At 37.9% G+C, this 16,149-nt stretch overlaps 1 protein-coding gene across 3 annotated transcripts in view; it reads left to right on the top strand.

Annotated features, from left to right (window-relative positions):
* Positions 1 to 13,737, top strand: part of CCNY (cyclin Y) — a 120,381-nt gene extending 106,644 nt beyond the window's left edge. For all 3 annotated transcript variants that reach the window (XM_030943738.1, XM_030943740.1, XM_030943739.1), the window contains 3 exons: positions 1,617 to 1,783; positions 5,062 to 5,224; positions 10,984 to 13,737. In XM_030943738.1, coding sequence (XP_030799598.1) covers positions 1,617 to 1,783; positions 5,062 to 5,224; positions 10,984 to 11,100 — 447 coding nt within the window. In that variant the 3' untranslated portion in view covers positions 11,101 to 13,737. The remainder of the gene's footprint in view (positions 1 to 1,616; positions 1,784 to 5,061; positions 5,225 to 10,983) is intronic.
* The last annotated feature ends 2,412 nt before the right edge of the window (positions 13,738 to 16,149 follow it).

The following is a 16,149-nucleotide window of genomic DNA, read 5'->3' as shown; positions in this document are numbered from 1 at the left end:
TCTCTGACATTAGAAGGGCATAGATCAGCTGGAGCAGGTCCAGAGGAGAGTGATGAAGCTGATCAGAGGGCTGGAGCACCTCTCCCATGACAGGCTGAAAGAGTTGGGGCTGTTCAGCTTGGAGAAGGCTCTGGGGATGCCTTGCAGCAGCCTTCCAGTATTTGAAGAAGGCTTACAGGAAAGTTGGAGAGGAACATTTTATGAGGGTTTTTAGTAATAGAACAAGGGCTATAAATGGCTTTAACCTGAAAGAAGTTAGATTACATATTAGGAAGAAATTCTTTACTGTGAAGGACACTGAAACAGGTTGCCCAGAGAAATAGATGCCCCATCCCTGGAAGTGTTCAAGGCCAGGCTGAATGGGACTCTGAGCCACCTGTCTAGTGAAAGCTGTTCCTGCCCATGACAGGAGGGTTGAAACTACATGGCTTTTTAAGATCCTTCCAAGCCAAACTATTCTATGTCTTTCCTTGTAATATAATTCTTACCTGTTGATTTTCTTCTGTAAGTGCCTTTGAATTTCAGCCCCCACAAAATCCTTACTTAGTTGTTTTTCTCTCTCTTTCTAAGCTAGAAACTTCCCTCTCTTTCTAAGCTAGAGCTGTACATTAAAAGGATATGTTTTCTGATTTTTGTATGCTCTATCTATATACTATAAATGTGGAGTATTCATTCTAAATCTGCTAAAACTGGATGTGAAAAGTTGGGATTTAAAAGGTTTGCATTAACAGTAGAGAGTCAAATTCTGCATTGATGTGAAGCAAGTTATCTGCTCATTTGAGTGACATAATATTACAGCTTCCATGTGCTCTCTGCTTATGAAGCTCCCAGTGTTAGTGTATTGCTTTAAAGAAGTTTTCTGCTTCCCAGGGGTGACTCCAGGGAATGCTGTATTTTCATTATTTGAGGAGCAGTTTTGCTTGCAAAGTTGACAAATTGCCTTGTGCGATATAAGACTGTAAGGTGTTTGTTTACACAGGCTGTCTGGAAAAGACAGTGTTTTGCACAGAACCCCCAGCTAGTGCAGACATCAGGGAGATCCATGTGCCACCTTCTTACTAAGTTTTGTGTTTCTGCAGTCTCACCATAACAGATTTTGTATATCGAAGTCGTTTCAGAATGATCTGCTAAGTAAAAAGTCAAACTTCCATCTTCACTAATGGGCTTGACACATAATTTGGAATTTTGTTCTTAAATAAGTTTGCTTTCCTTAAGGAGGAAAAGAAATTTTTTAACAATTAGTGATCTTTTGTTTTACAGTATTATAAGATAACGTTAAGGTTTTCTTCAGCTTTAGGATGGCAGGCAGGGGGAAATCACAGCTACAGAAGAAATGGTGTATTTAGGAATCTGGTCTCTAACCTCTTGAAATGGGTAATAGGATCAGAAGGCAAAGACCAACTAAAGTGGATTTATCACATCCAGTTTTGAGCCTGACATTAACATGCCATGTATTTGAAACTACAACTTTTATAATAAAATATTATAAAATATTCTTCTTGAAAGCATTTTTAACAGCATGCTGTTTCAGAACTGCTGGAATGGGAATAGTTTTATTTTTAATTTCTACTTAGTAGCAAAATAGATCAAGTCTTGATTTTGATGTGTTTCCACAGGTATATCTTGAAAGACTCTTAACTTATGCAGAGATAGATATTTGTCCAGCAAACTGGAAGCGAATAGTACTGGGGGCAATTCTACTGGCATCTAAAGTGTGGGACGACCAGGCAGTGTGGAACGTGGATTACTGCCAGATCCTGAAGGATATCACGGTGGAAGACATGTGAGTGAAGGTTGTTTATCTTTGTCAATGAATGCCAACATCTGTGTCTGTGAGGGGGATGGGAAGTTCTTTCATAAATTGTATGAAGTTTGTGTATTTGTGTTGTATTGAAACATGGTGAATGCTGATAGATGGTGTGAGGTCAGCTTGACAGCTGCTTACATGGAAGACATGAATTATTTTTGTTTTCTGGTTGAAGTGTATTTTGCCACTGGATACTCAGGCACAATAATGAAAACAGATCTACAGAATATTTAAATGTATAGTTTGATAAAATTCCCCACATTCAGTGAGCCTGCATGTATTCACTTCAGCATCATTTACTGTCGTTGATAATTCTCCATGCGGAGAATGGACATATAAGGCAGGAAGGGAAGTTATCTTAATGACCTTTAGATGATCACCCAGTTATTTATTGCCATTATTTTAAATGGATGCTTTTGGGTTTTGATGTTTTTTCCCCCAGTATCCTGCTGTATTAGTTTTCAAGATGTTAAAACTCCAGACAGAATAAGGTTTCCAAATCCAAAATAAAAGAGGGAGATAAGATGGACAAGAACCAAAATCAGGCCCTTCACATTTCTGTGTGCAATATTCCATGCAGAAGAATTTGCTAATGGTTCCTTAACTGATTGAGTGGAATCTGAGTGACTTTACAAAGTTGCTTTTCCCCTTGATCCTTTTCTCATGCTTTTTGAGTATTCAGTAGCAGTGGGGGTCTCCTTCCACTCACTTCTCCTCCAAGGCAAATCTGGGTGCTTTTAAAGTGTTCCTGAAGCTGAGACATGAGCTGAAGTGCTGAACAGCTTGAAGCAGAGTCACAGGTTTGACTGTTTCATATGACAGTATTAATCAGGAATGGTTATAAATGTGAGATTTGAAATGGATAATTCTCAGCGCTTTTCTTGAAGGCGGTGTGAAAGGAAACAAAAAAAGAAATTATTGTTTCTGACAAACACATGTGATGGTGCTACTGTTAGAAGCTGCACTTGAGCTGTGTAACACCAATACTCACATGGCAGACCTGTGCTCACATCAGCCCTTTTCTGCACTGCACATTCCCTAAGCCAAACTGTGGTGAGTCCTTGTCCTCAAGGATTTTTAGCTTCTTACCCTTTCCTTGAAAGATTTTAGGGTTCTCACAAACTGGAAACCCTGAAGCCTCTGGGCAGCCCAAGTTCTCTATAGGTACTTGGTGATCTCCATGGGCTTTGTGTTTAGGGCTCTGTGTGAATCCCTCAGCAAAGATCCTGGTGCTTTTATTCCTGCTGTCAGTTTTTCTGAATTTTGTTTTCCTCCTATCTGCAATGGGTTTTTTTTTGGTGGATTTCTCTTCTTTCTTAGCTTTTAGTTAGCTGGGACAGTACAGTATGATGATTTTCAAATCTCTGGCTCGAAGCAAGACAGGGCCTTTCATTGTATTAGTAAGGCAGAAGATCTAGGTTAAAATCTTCTATTTGTGTGGATCATTCAGCATAAGTGGCTCTTATAAAACCCTGAAAGGTCTGCTTGATGTTTTATAAGTCAGCATCAGTGCAGTGAACTGTGCCCAAAAGTGAGTGGAGAACTTGGGAGTACTGCAGTGCAGTGGGTACCTGTAGTCTTGTATATGGCATTACATTGAATTTCTGAGGGGTGGCCCAGGAAAGCACATGCTAAAGCAGTCTGAGGGAGGTGTATGGGGAAAGAAGAGTATGGTGGTTAGTTAAATTACATAAGTTCAGTAAAAAATACTTGTGTGTTTTTGTCCTTTCTGATTTGTAGCTGGTCTGCTGATCCAACTTTGAGATCCTGGAGATAGGGGATAATAAGAAACTGAGGCTGTGTATTTGAGATTTTTGGGGTACTCTTCAAATGGAGTGCAATCAATGTCTTCTGCCAGTAAAATAGGCTTTATATTATCAATTAACATAGAACTTTAGGCTTAGCTTGCAGAATGCACAATCTTGGCAGTATAAAAGGACATGTAAGGGTAACAGTTTGTTTCTATTTATAGACATTTTTTACTTGGGTTTTTAAGTTGCAATCTTCAACAATGTGAATTTAAGCCAAAGACTCCATATCCAGCTTTCAGTTAGTCTTGTAATATTAATTAGTATTTATCATTATATAAACATAGAATTTTGGCACAGAGAGTGGGGATAAGGAAGGACAATGCTTATGATGTAAGAATTATATAAGGGTAAAGAGTGAGAAGGAGAAAAATAATTCAGTGTTAAAAAACTACTGCAGCAGTACTTTTTATCTTCAGATGCTTCCTCTTCTACTGCCAACTGTGCAACTTCTATTTCATATTTGTTGCACATTTGCACAGCAGTCAAAATGTAACTTAAAGACAATATAATCATCAGTCAATGCCCACTGGTAGCCCAGCAGTGCAGTCTCTGGGCTTTTTAGCAAACATTGGTAGCTTTCACCACCCATTTATTTTTTTATTTCTCATATCTTGAAATCATTGTTTTGAATGTATCCCTGCATAAGTATTAAGTAGGATATCTGAACAATTTATGAAAATATCCAGTCTCTGTTAGTTGGCTTATTTGTCCATGTACTTTTTAATGTATTGGTGTAGGTAATAATGTATTTGTACACCAAAGTTTTACAGGGTGGGAGCCCAAACAGGAGCTCTGATCCTATCAGGTATTTTGACAAACATGTTTTGTTTAGATGCTGGAAAACATGTGATCAGCATTGTGATTTTTGGTTGCATGTCTAAGGGAAAAATTGCTTTTTTCTGCTCATAAAGAGAGTATGATGAAAAATTCAGGTTTCCCATGACTAATTCTAAATGATTGATATGAAGAGCTGCAGGGAGTAAATATGTTCTTCAGTAATTTGTGTTAGAGTAATTTGCAGCGTTTATGAGAGGAGCCTGACAAATTTAGGACAAATTTGTGTGTGTTGTTGTGGCATAGCTGTGTGTGCAGACCCACCTAGTGGAGGTAAAGCAGAAACTACGAGAAATTTTTTTTCCTGCTAGGTTTTCTTTCCAAAACTGTGTTAGCTAAACTGATAAAGGTGCCCTTTCACTAGCAAAACTTGGTGTCTGGATTTGATTGGCATTGCAGTAGCAGCTGCAAGGTGCAGCATCTCTCATATTCCACACTGGTGTGAGTACACTGATAGAACTTGGTAGAGAAGGCCAAACCTTAGGCTGGGATAATTGCATATGGCAAGAATAAAAATGAGCTTGGTTTATACCATTTGCAATTTAAAGTAATATTACATTCAGAATACACAGTCTGAAATATGTTTCCATGTTTATCTTCTTTCCACAGGAATGAGCTGGAACGCCAGTTTCTTGAGCTGTTACAGTTCAATATTAATGTTCCCTCCAGTGTTTATGCCAAGTATTATTTTGATTTGCGTTCCCTGGCAGAAGCGAATAACCTGAGTTTTCCCTTGGAGCCCCTCAGCAGGGACAGGGCATATAAACTTGAGGTAAGACTTTTTAGATTGCTCAGTGTTAAATGTATAGGGGAATTGGGAATTTCTGTCCTGTTTCTCCCTTCTCCCATCTCTTCCCAGATACTCCCATGAGATACTAGAATATCATGAGTCTGATTTTCATAATGGTTTTGTTTATGCTTTGAGTATTCAAAGCTGTGGGGACAGCTTTTAGACCCAGTTTGCTTCATACCTTACATTGCTTTCCATTTCTTTTCAGTTGCAGTTGTCTGTATTGGCCTTATGAAAGTACCCACAAGTTCTATAGTTATGGTATTCACAGTCTAGTGTTATTTGTTAATTTGATTTCTTAAAACTGATTATCGACCTTAAATGACAGAATATTAACAAACATTGCTGATAATAGCTATTCCATGTTCTTCTTTTGCAAGTGCTCAGTTTCATGTGGATCCAAGTTTATCTCCCATGATGTTTTTCTCAGTCAAGGGAGATCAGAAATGAGCACGTGCCTTCAGTGAATAAGTCATGAATGCTTATGAGATGTGGATATACAATATGCCAGAAGCACTGTTGGGTAGTCTGGACCTGTGAAATGCTGGGCGCTGTGAATACTGCAGACACAGGAGGAATTTAAATTATCAGCTAATTGTGGGCCCTTTGCAAGACTGCAACATATTTTTCCTCATTTTTTGGATATGTTTTTCAAATAAGGGCATTATTGCACTGGGTGTGTGTTTTGTTACTAATTTTGAAAATTTTCATTAGATGCTGGCTGCATTTAACAGTACACATCTTTAATTACATAACATCTCTGCACTGGAGGTTGTTTGCCTGTGGGTTAGACTGAGCTTTGCATGTTCTGAAATTCCTAATGCTCCTGTGGAACAGGCAGGCAGTTCTATGCACGTTTTTGTGGGGGGAAATGGTGCGTGGGACGGTTAATTGACTTGTTTGTGACTCTAGTGGGAGCTAAAAGTGGTGGAGAAAGAATCAAAGAAAATTTCACTTAAGTTTTATTTCCCATTCTTTCTAAATGTTCTTCCTAAATTGCACACGTAGCTCCAATAAGAATGTCATTCTCTGTATGGAGTGTGATCTAAATTTGCATCAGATTTTGTTTCTATTAAAGAGAATACTAAAAAAATTCATTTGGATTGTAATCTTACTTGAAAAGAGGTGTTTTACTGAGTTATGGGAGTCTTGATAGTAAGTGCTATTACATATATCAAAATTAAATTGCTTTTTGATTTAGCCCACAGTTTCTTAAAATGGTCCATCTATATCACACACAATGTATAACAGCATGTTACAAATGAATGCAAGAGTGATAGCTCCTAAAACCTTAGAAGAAAAGAAAAATGGGAAATGATGGTAAATAGAGAATACTGGTAATTCTTCTGTATTAGCTAAAGAAAGGGCATATTTAAAAAGAACTAATGGAATATTTTTTCAATAAATCTGTATTATTAAAAACTTCCCCATTGGGCATGCTTTGAGCTGCCAACAGAAGTTGGCTGTAAATAACCCTGCTAGTCACGGGATGTCTTCAGGGTAGAGGAGGAGTATCTGCTGTGAACCAGCTTAGTCTGCCACCTCCTTGCCTCTCTATTCCGTGGCCAGAAGGAAGGGAACTGCCTTGTTCCCTGGCAGTACATGGCTGTCATTAGTGTGCCCTTGAAACTACTTGACAGCATAATTTATAGCCCAGCTCCCTGAGCACAGTGAAGCATTTCGCTTGCCAAGAGTCATCAAAATGCATTTGCAGCACTTCTGTAGTCTCTCGTGTGCTGTTCAGACCAGAGTTCTCTGTTTTAAAACAGTTGGCTGGATTGTCAAGTGGAGTAGATGTAGTACCACACAGGCTGTGATATTTTTGATACTGAGAGAAGAGCTGCAGTCTGTGATGAAAGACAACAGCCTCACAGCAAATGTATTCACGCAGTGGAAGGGTTTGCCTTGTGTGATAAACTAAGGAGACCTTGCTCAGTCCTAAGATTAAAGCAACTTATGGCATTTGGGAGCACAAAAGGTGTTGTGTAGAGAAATAGCTATATTATAAAATATTTTTGCTATTTTTGCATTTTAAATCTATTTTTTATATCTAAAGCAGAAGCATTAGATCTGACATGGCAGAATCTGCATTGTGATTTCTGCAAACCTCTTGAAGTTGACATAACCATGATGATGAAATAAGACCCTAAAATGACCTAAAAGGATGAGGCTAGTAAGAAAGGTACCTCATCACAGGGGTAATGCTGGACAAGATCCATCAGCTTAGAGGTGTTACAAGAGATTGCAGTACTTGCTAAACATTACATCACTTTCTCGAACATCTGCAGTGGATGTTTTATCTTACTTAATGTTCTCAGAATTGACACTTAAAAAGCAACTTTGTCTTTTAAATGACAAAATGAAAGTCTTTTTTTTTAACCTTTTAATTATCTGTGGACTAAAATGTCCTGGATTTGTTATACCAATCCACCTAGTAGCCAGAAACCATTTTTATGAACCCTCTTGCTTTTTTTTTCTCGTGTTCTATGGAATCAGGCAGGTTAAAAATGGCAAATAAACTTTCATTAGATCATCCACTCTGTCCACCTGCCAATGCTGTTTGTTGCAAACAGCATATGTTATAGTGTGTTTTGTTCCTCCTTTTAATTATGTCAAATGTCAAGGCTTCCTTTGCTTTTCCAGAGACCCCTTTTCTAATATGGGAGAAGTTTTTCTGCCAAGAAGGTTGTTGGGTGTCCAGCCTTAATCCACTATTTTGTCATTTCCTACTCTTGCACCTGGTTTTTCTCCCATGTCCTGAGCTAAATATAAATCAGATTCTCCTCTTTGGGTTAAGTAGACAAAATGTGTCTGTCCTATTGCTGCTTGTGATCTTAGCACTGTACTTGTTCCAAGGTTAGATTTTCTAAGAGCATTCATTAGTGCACTCCCAGTTTAACTGATGTTGTCTGAGATCTTTATTGTTAGGATGGTACTTGAGCACATAGTTCAAACCCTTTGAAATATATGCTGTTTTCTTGACCCTGAAGAGATACAGTCCCATAGATCAAACAGACAAAACCAGGAGAAAAATATCTAAGTTACAAACAGTCCTTATATCTCTTCAGCTTTCCACTGTCACAGTGACTTGATGGCAGTTCTGTGTTTGTATGTTCAGAACCCTCAAAGCCAGGAAGAAAAGGAAGAGCAAATCTCACCTTTTTGGGTCTTAGGAGTAACCAGTTGGGCTTTTCTCATGCTTTATAAATTAAGGAGAACTACCTGCTGTTTGTCCCTGTTCAGTTTCCTCTGGTTTGTCCGTTTTTGGAGGGTGTGCAGCACTCACAGTCTGTGCCTTTGTGCATTCCTGAGAGTGAGCCCATAACCAGCTGTGCTGCTTTCCTGCCCTGCACAAATGTGCGTGCAGCCAAAATTTGTACTGCTGTTTCTACTATTACTACTACTACTGCTGCTACTACAGCCATTCTCCAGCCTTCTTTCTCCTTACTTGTCGACCCTTCCAATGATGGAATCTCTAGGAGAGTCATATAACTCAGCAGAGGAACTGACTTTAGTTCTGTATGCATGGCTATAGCGGAAGAATAGATATGTGTATGCATTCTAGCTGAACACATACATTTCAGCCAAGTCCAAAAAATTTCACATGATGAATTAGTGTTGCTGGTTTTTAAGAATGTTCTGATTTGAGATGAAAAGTGGTTCCTTGCAACTGTCAAAAATTGGTTTCTTTTTCTAGTAATAAAAGCAACAAAATTATCAGATGATAGAAAGGTGATTATAGCTATTTTGATTTATTTTAACTGAAGGACAATAATAAATATTTACCATTTTCTGCTTGTTTCCCCTTATGTTATACTAAAGTTGACTAACTACCTTGCCAAGTATGCTCCAAATGTTGATTTTATAACTTACTTGCAGATGAAGAGGCATCTTTAGCTACTGAGCTGCTTTAAATGGCAGTGTGTTTCTTATCTATATGATTCATCAGCATAGCCTAGAGATGCCAAATATTAAGTGCCACTTCCAAGTAACATTTCATTTTGTCTGACCAAGTGCCAGAACAGAAATTTTCCTGTGTCACACAGGCAATTTTGAAGTGATTACCTTCTCTGACTGTTTGATGCCTAAGGTAATAGTCTGATTTGGCAGCTGAAAGAAGCTGAGCTCACCTAAGTACACCCCTTTGTCATGCCATGCCTTGGCACATTATTTCATGGATAAGCATTTTTAACCCATTGAATTTTAAATCTGATTGAATTGCATAAACTCTATTAGTCCATCAAGTTCCTGGTTAAATTAAATAAGATTTTATTAAACAGTTTTAAGTGAATGAAGTTATGGTCTGAGAAGCAATATGAATACCTTTGTTATTTTATTCTGTTGTTCTCTTTGTGTGCACCATGAAGGAAAACTGCATTCAAGCGTAGTCTTAACAAAAATGTACAGTTTTCAACTGAAAAGTAGCAACTGTTCTCTTGGTGGTGGTAGGTTTTATGTTGTTCTGGGGTTTGGGTTTGTTTTGTTTTGTTTTCTAATTTAATGTTTTGTGGCTGGCTTGACCAGAGCATTAGGTGAACATGCTCTCAGATGTATGAGTTGTGTACTACTGCCATACCTGCCCCTGGCCTTTGCAGGACTATTCAAATTAAACGACTCTTCACTGCTACAACTTGCTGTGCTATAGAAGTAAAGGTCAAGAGAGAAAATGATGATCCATGGAGTCAGGATGTTTAATTATTTGTAATGCCTTGTGTTATAATCAAACACTTCTACTGGGTTTGTTTGTACAGTACTCTTTATTAAACATCTTAAGGCGTAACTTGAAAGCATTCCTGAGTAAATAAAAAATGCTGCCTTAGTTTGTCGTATTTTTGAATTTGACCTTGAGTACTCCTTGCAGTGAGCTTTCTCTGCAGCTCTGCAGTTTGATTGCCAGAGTTAACATCTCTACTGATGCCAACCACAGCCTGTCCCAGCCATATGAACTCTAATAGACAGGCTATTTTAGGGAACAGTAAATTCATGCATGTGAGGTCCATAATAAATACTATTTTTAAACTTGGCTGAAAACAGTAGAAGAAACATCAAACATTAACTCCAGTATGGCATAAAAAGGAGTTGACACTTGAATAATGTTTGTCTCTCTCTTCAAAAGGTTTAAAAATGACTATGTATTTATAACATGAATTAAGTTATTCTGAATATGAATTTCATTTCCCTATATATATGGAATTATATAAGATAGCCTGGTCACATAAAAATGATCATCTGCTTCTGAAAGGTGAGTTAACATCAGCTCGGGAGGCAAACCAGGGTGAGTGTTCTGCAAGACCATTTCTCAAAAGAGAAAAATATAATACAAGATTTTTAGGAAATAAAAAATTTAAGAGCCACCCGGTTTTTACATTCTCCAAATACACTTACAGTTTCTATAGTTGTTTTATTAAGTTTTCCACGATTTTTCACCTATGAAGGGTGATACATCAGTTTGTAGAAATGGACAAGCATTGTCAGCTGCCTCGCTGAGGTTTGTGATGGTTCACCTGCAAAGACAAGGCTTGGGGTATGCTGGGTCCTTCTGAAGCTGTCATGTGGGGCAGTGCAAGCCTTCCTTCCAAGATGAATGAAAGGAAAACTAGGATTTGAGGAGAATGTCTTCATGTGTTTTGCTTAATGAAGGGACTTCTGTAATTTCACCTGTAGAAATCTGCATTTAGTCTTGCTTTGCCTGGACAGCTGTGGGCAATGCCACTGAGGGTTTTTCATCTTGTCTCTTGCAGGCCATTTCTCGCCTGTGTGAAGATAAATACAAGGACTTCAGGAAAGCTGCAAAGAAGCGGTCGGTCAGTGCTGACAATCTGACTGTGGTTAGATGGTCCCCTGCAATTATCTCCTAACAGAGGAGACTGGAATATTCCTATGGACCTACTGTTTCATCCATCCATTTTTTTCAGAGTGGGCTGGGGGTGGGGGGATAAAGAAAAAAAGACTTTTGATTTTTTTATTTTTAAATCTGTCAAGCTGCCTTTACAGTGCCTCCCCATTGTGTAGCACACGAGTGAAATGCCTAACGGAAGGAGAAATGCAGAAATCGGTGTTCGGGAGAGAAGATCGGCAACAATTATTTTCTCACTTCCACTAACAGCTTTACACTTTTATGAGGAAACAGCAAATCAGGTGCTTGGAAGAAGAAACAAAAAAAAAATGAAGTAGAGGCAGAAAAATATTTAAGAACTCTGCCATTTTCTATTATATTGTACTCATGAAGGGAAATGGCAGCATGAAAAAAAAAATGTAGTCAAATGACTGTGCACTAGAGGAATGACATTGGGAGAGTTCCATCTTAAATGTTTCTCTTAATATCTTTTTGTTGTTGTTGTTTTTTTGCATTCCTCATTGCTGCTTCCCAGGATAAATTCTTCCCCTTGCACAGCAGGAAATACAAAGTTTGTATTTACAGTAGCACAAGCCCCTGAATAAATAGTGTTGGGTTTTTTCACTGCACTTTTCTCTGTAACCTGTCTTATTAGCATTATTCTTCTTAATTATTATGCATATGTTACATTTCTTGTATGCCTTTTATTGTATTTCAAAAGAGAGAACTTGACCATAGTGCTGAACCAAAAGTGTGTACAGGGATCAGAAGATCTTCGTAATTTCATGATGTGTTTTATTTATAGTATACTTGGGTGCGTGTGCCTTCCTGAGTTCTTGGAATCATTTATTTTTCCTTAATATAAAGATACAGTTGTTAAAGTCTTGAGATGATGATGATAAGACTTGGGCCAAATCTCTGAAATTTGCAACAGATCTTGTGATCCTTTTTGCAGATTTTCATATCATTAGAAGTTTAGCAGAGTTCATCCATTTTGAAGGAGATTTTTTTTTTGTGGCCTGACAAGTTCATTCCTTCACCTCCAGGTCCATTGTTGCAAGCAATATTCTCAATTTTTATATGTTTACTTTAAATCAAAGTGAGTCTGTTTGTATAAAATATAAAATAATAAAAAAAATTGTTCCAATGAGAAGGCCTCTAGAAGAGCAGAATGGAAATCTTAATAAGGTATCTGTCACAAGGAGATTTGATTTGGAAACTAAATACAAACCCTCATGTTTTTCAGTGTAGGTGCTTACAGAAATTAAAAGTAACTGAACTGTGAATATTATTTCCAACTCGGATTATTGAACTCCTCTGTTGTTATTATTATTTTGCTCTTACTGTGGCTGTTCCCCCCTTGGAAATTGTAAGAACCTTTTATACAAAATCACTTGTCAGTTTAAGCATATTTGCTTCATAACACCGCAGGGTGATTTTTTTTTTTCCCCCAGTTGTTTTTTTTTTTGGTCTTGTTTTGGTTTTTTTTGCACAGTTTAGAAAGATACAGCTGAAAGCTCTCAGTTCCCTGAAATCTGTCCTTGTGACTGTCACTGAAGGGAATGGCAGCAGATGTCCCTGATTTGTGCGCTACTGTTGTAACCACAAAGATTCCATGTTTGTTTTGTTAAGCCCTATGGGCTTGTAGCTACCTGGGGGCCCAGAGATGCACACCTGGCTCCCAGAGCGATGCTGATCCGGGGCCTCTGGGCCAGGAGGCACCCACAGAATCACAGCAGAGAAACCAAACAGTTTCCTGCCAGCTTTCCAATGGGATTTGTTTAGTTTGAGACATGAAGGCTTTGTCCATAAATTCTCCTGATGTTCTTTGGGCCTTTAAAATAATCTAATTCTCATCACTTCTTGTTGTGCCAATGCATCAGAGCTGTGAGTATCCAAGTCCATTTTTCCCTTGAACATGGAATGTAAGGCAAGTGTTTATAACAAATTACAGCATTTGAAACCTCTTTACAGATAGTATCAAAAGGAACATTTTCAGAGAATTTGAAATTCATCCTTTATAAGCATAAATTTAGGCTTTAAAATATGTAAAATATTTTGATTTATCAACACTTTGCTAAACTATTTTCCATTTAACTTGATATCAGGAATATTGGTTTTATCCATTTCTGGGTGATAGAGATATGAACTTTGGATTATGTAAAGATATCAATGCATCTACTATAATTTTTGTGAAGTTTATTAAACTACTTTAAAGATTGTATAGTCTATTTATTGTATGTATGTACATACAGTCTGATACTTTAAAAAGTGGATTCCGTAAAACCTGGCTCAGTCTTGTTTAGACTATTGAATATCGTTTTAGCCTTGTGCACTGGACTCTACCTCTGTATAGGAGAATTTTCCATATTCTTAATTAGTACTGATTCTGTGATTAACTTGGTTATGTTTCTTGCACTAAGAATTAAAAAAAAATCTGCTGTAAGTGTGGATTTTTTCTTTAGTTTTACCATATGAATCCTCTACGTTTAGATGGAGTTTCTTTCCCTCATGGTTATAGAATAATTCTTTGCTTTTTCTTCTGGTTTGTTCCAGGGTTGCCAAAAAATACAGTACCTGTCAGTAAATCTGAAAATTGTCTTTTGTTTGCAAGGTATTCTATACCAGGTAATTAAAAATTAATTATTATTTAGGCTTATGTTGTGTTTAGTGTAGTTTTTTCAGCATTACTGTATGGAAAATACCATTGCAAAGTTATAGAATCACCGGAGATGTAAGAAGGGAGGAGAACCATATAACATTTTCATTAACAGCACAAAGACATTGTGTTTTGCTGTAAATGTTTTCTGGATTAAGGTTTTCATTATTGCTTTGGTCACCGGCTCAGAACTGAAAAGGTGTAGGAGATATAATAAACCTGTCCCTTCAAGTATCATTGTCTTAATGAATTATTTTTATTTGTTGAGCCAGTGGGCCACTTGTTTGGTCATTTATGTGTTGATAATTGTCAACAATAGTTGAAAAAGGCATCTTTTAAGGGTTTTAATCATTCATCCGTATGCAGCCCAGAGTTGTTGCCATAATTCCTCTTTCCACCTGCAGACCTCTTTATATTTGATTTGCTGTTTGTATTTCAGTGTTTGCCAGTGAAAGATATCATTCTGACAGTGTCATGTGGGACTGAGAGCACTGGAGTCATGGGATGAAGTGCAAAACCAAAATGGTCAAATCACCTTTTTCCACCTTCAGCTCTTCAAATGATGCATGTTTTCTATTGCTGAAAATATACAAAATCCTATCCTATAGCAGGGTAATGGATTTGTTTTGTTAGGGGTTTTGGGATTTTTCTTAGAGAGAGAGGAATTAGCATATATTGCATAATTGCCGTTTACATTTACGGAGTCTGAACTAAGACTTGGTGTTTTAACACCTTTCTCTCCAGCTCCCCTAATGCCAGAAACCTTAGCTATAATGTGAAGATTACAAGTAACAAAAACCTTATCAGAAAAAGGCAGTGGTGTAATGGTGGCAGATGACAAAATGACATGTGGTAGTGTTGGCTATATATAAAAATAGCAGTATGTGGGAGGGGATAGAGGAACTGAAAGAGCAGGAAAAAAACCCCAAAAACTCAACACCTGAAGCAACAAATTATTTACAGTCGTCCTTAGTTGGTAATGAGCATTTCATTTCCCAGTGATGTGTTTAAACTCCTAACTGAAGTGCTGCACATCCACTGCAGGCTCGTGTTGCTCTCTCCTTGTTCTTGGTCTTCGTGTGGAATTCACTCAGCCTAGCTTTTAGCACTTTCCTCACTTCTGTGTAAAACACATTTTTCTGTAATCGGAACTTTTTTTTTACTTGAATTGGCAGTTGTTGATAACATTTGCCTACTCTGCAGTGAAGCTCCCATTTAGTGTCTCTAATGGGTTCTGAGAAATCAGCTTAACTATAAACACAAACATACCTGTGTGAGTTCACCTAGATGTATGTGGAAATGTACTATACCCAAAGTGCAGTATGTGTCTTCCTGCAGTTTTTGTCTTTCTTCTCATCAACTGAATTCCATCTTGAGGAAACCACAGAACTGGTGAGACTGAGCTGCATGAACTGAAGGTAATGATGGCAGGTGTGTAGTGACCACTGCTCTGTAAAAATGCTTTAAAAAGGGAAACAAGTTTCAGAAGAAAAGCTGCTGCTTGGAAGGAAAACAATAGTGATAGCAGACGTAGATTATGATGTTGAAAAGGATTGTTTCATAGTGTGTCTGAACCTGCTTTTCTGGATCTTATGACAATCAACAAAAAGTAACTGCTGAGTTGCAGAACCACAACTTGAAAAGGACTGAATGCATTGAGGCCATTGAGGCACTGGAACCAGTTGCTGAGACAAACTGGAGAAGCCCCATCCCTGGAAGTTAGTTTAAATCTAGGCAGGAGAATTTGAACTAAATTATCTTTAAGGTCCCTTCCTAATCAAGCTTTTCTGTAATTACAGCCAGGAAAGCCAGGCTTAAGTTTATTTCTTGCCTGGCCTGGATCACTGTGCTCTTCCCAATGAAGAAAGAAGCAACAGGATGGCAAATTGAAGAAAGGCAGGTGACAGAGCAGGACAAATAGACTGTACTTCTTGTGTTCCTTCTAGAATAGTTGGCCTGATGCAATTTGGTGTGAAAAAAAGAGTTGTTGTTTCTCTCCCTTTACGCCATGTGTCATGTGTTTCAGTATTATCAGCAGAGGCTTTCAGCTGTTACACCTGGAGATATTGTTTGGTGAACATATGCTAAGCAAGCTTCTTGGTGTGGTGAAATGGGGCTGGGTACCTATGAGTTGTCCAGAACCTCTAGTAAGAGTTTGTAAAGCTCAAGATGTCAGTGGTCACTACAGGTGGAGAACAGCAAATAATAAAATGTCAGAAATTGTATTTTGTAAAATACAATTTCCCAATGTACTTAGATCATTTACCTAATGTACCTGATTTAGTTTCAGACCTTTTTTCCTTGCATCTCTGATACATAGACTGAGATGCTGTGACAACTAATGCAGTAAAACTTTGAAGCTGGAAAATCTCTGGAACTAGCACTGCCACCCCTTTGAATTCACTGGCAGTG

Source organism: Camarhynchus parvulus, chromosome 2, assembly GCF_901933205.1.
Source record: "Camarhynchus parvulus chromosome 2, STF_HiC, whole genome shotgun sequence".
NCBI lineage: Eukaryota > Metazoa > Chordata > Aves > Passeriformes > Thraupidae > Camarhynchus > Camarhynchus parvulus.
This window is presented reverse-complemented; position numbering and strand designations above follow the sequence as displayed.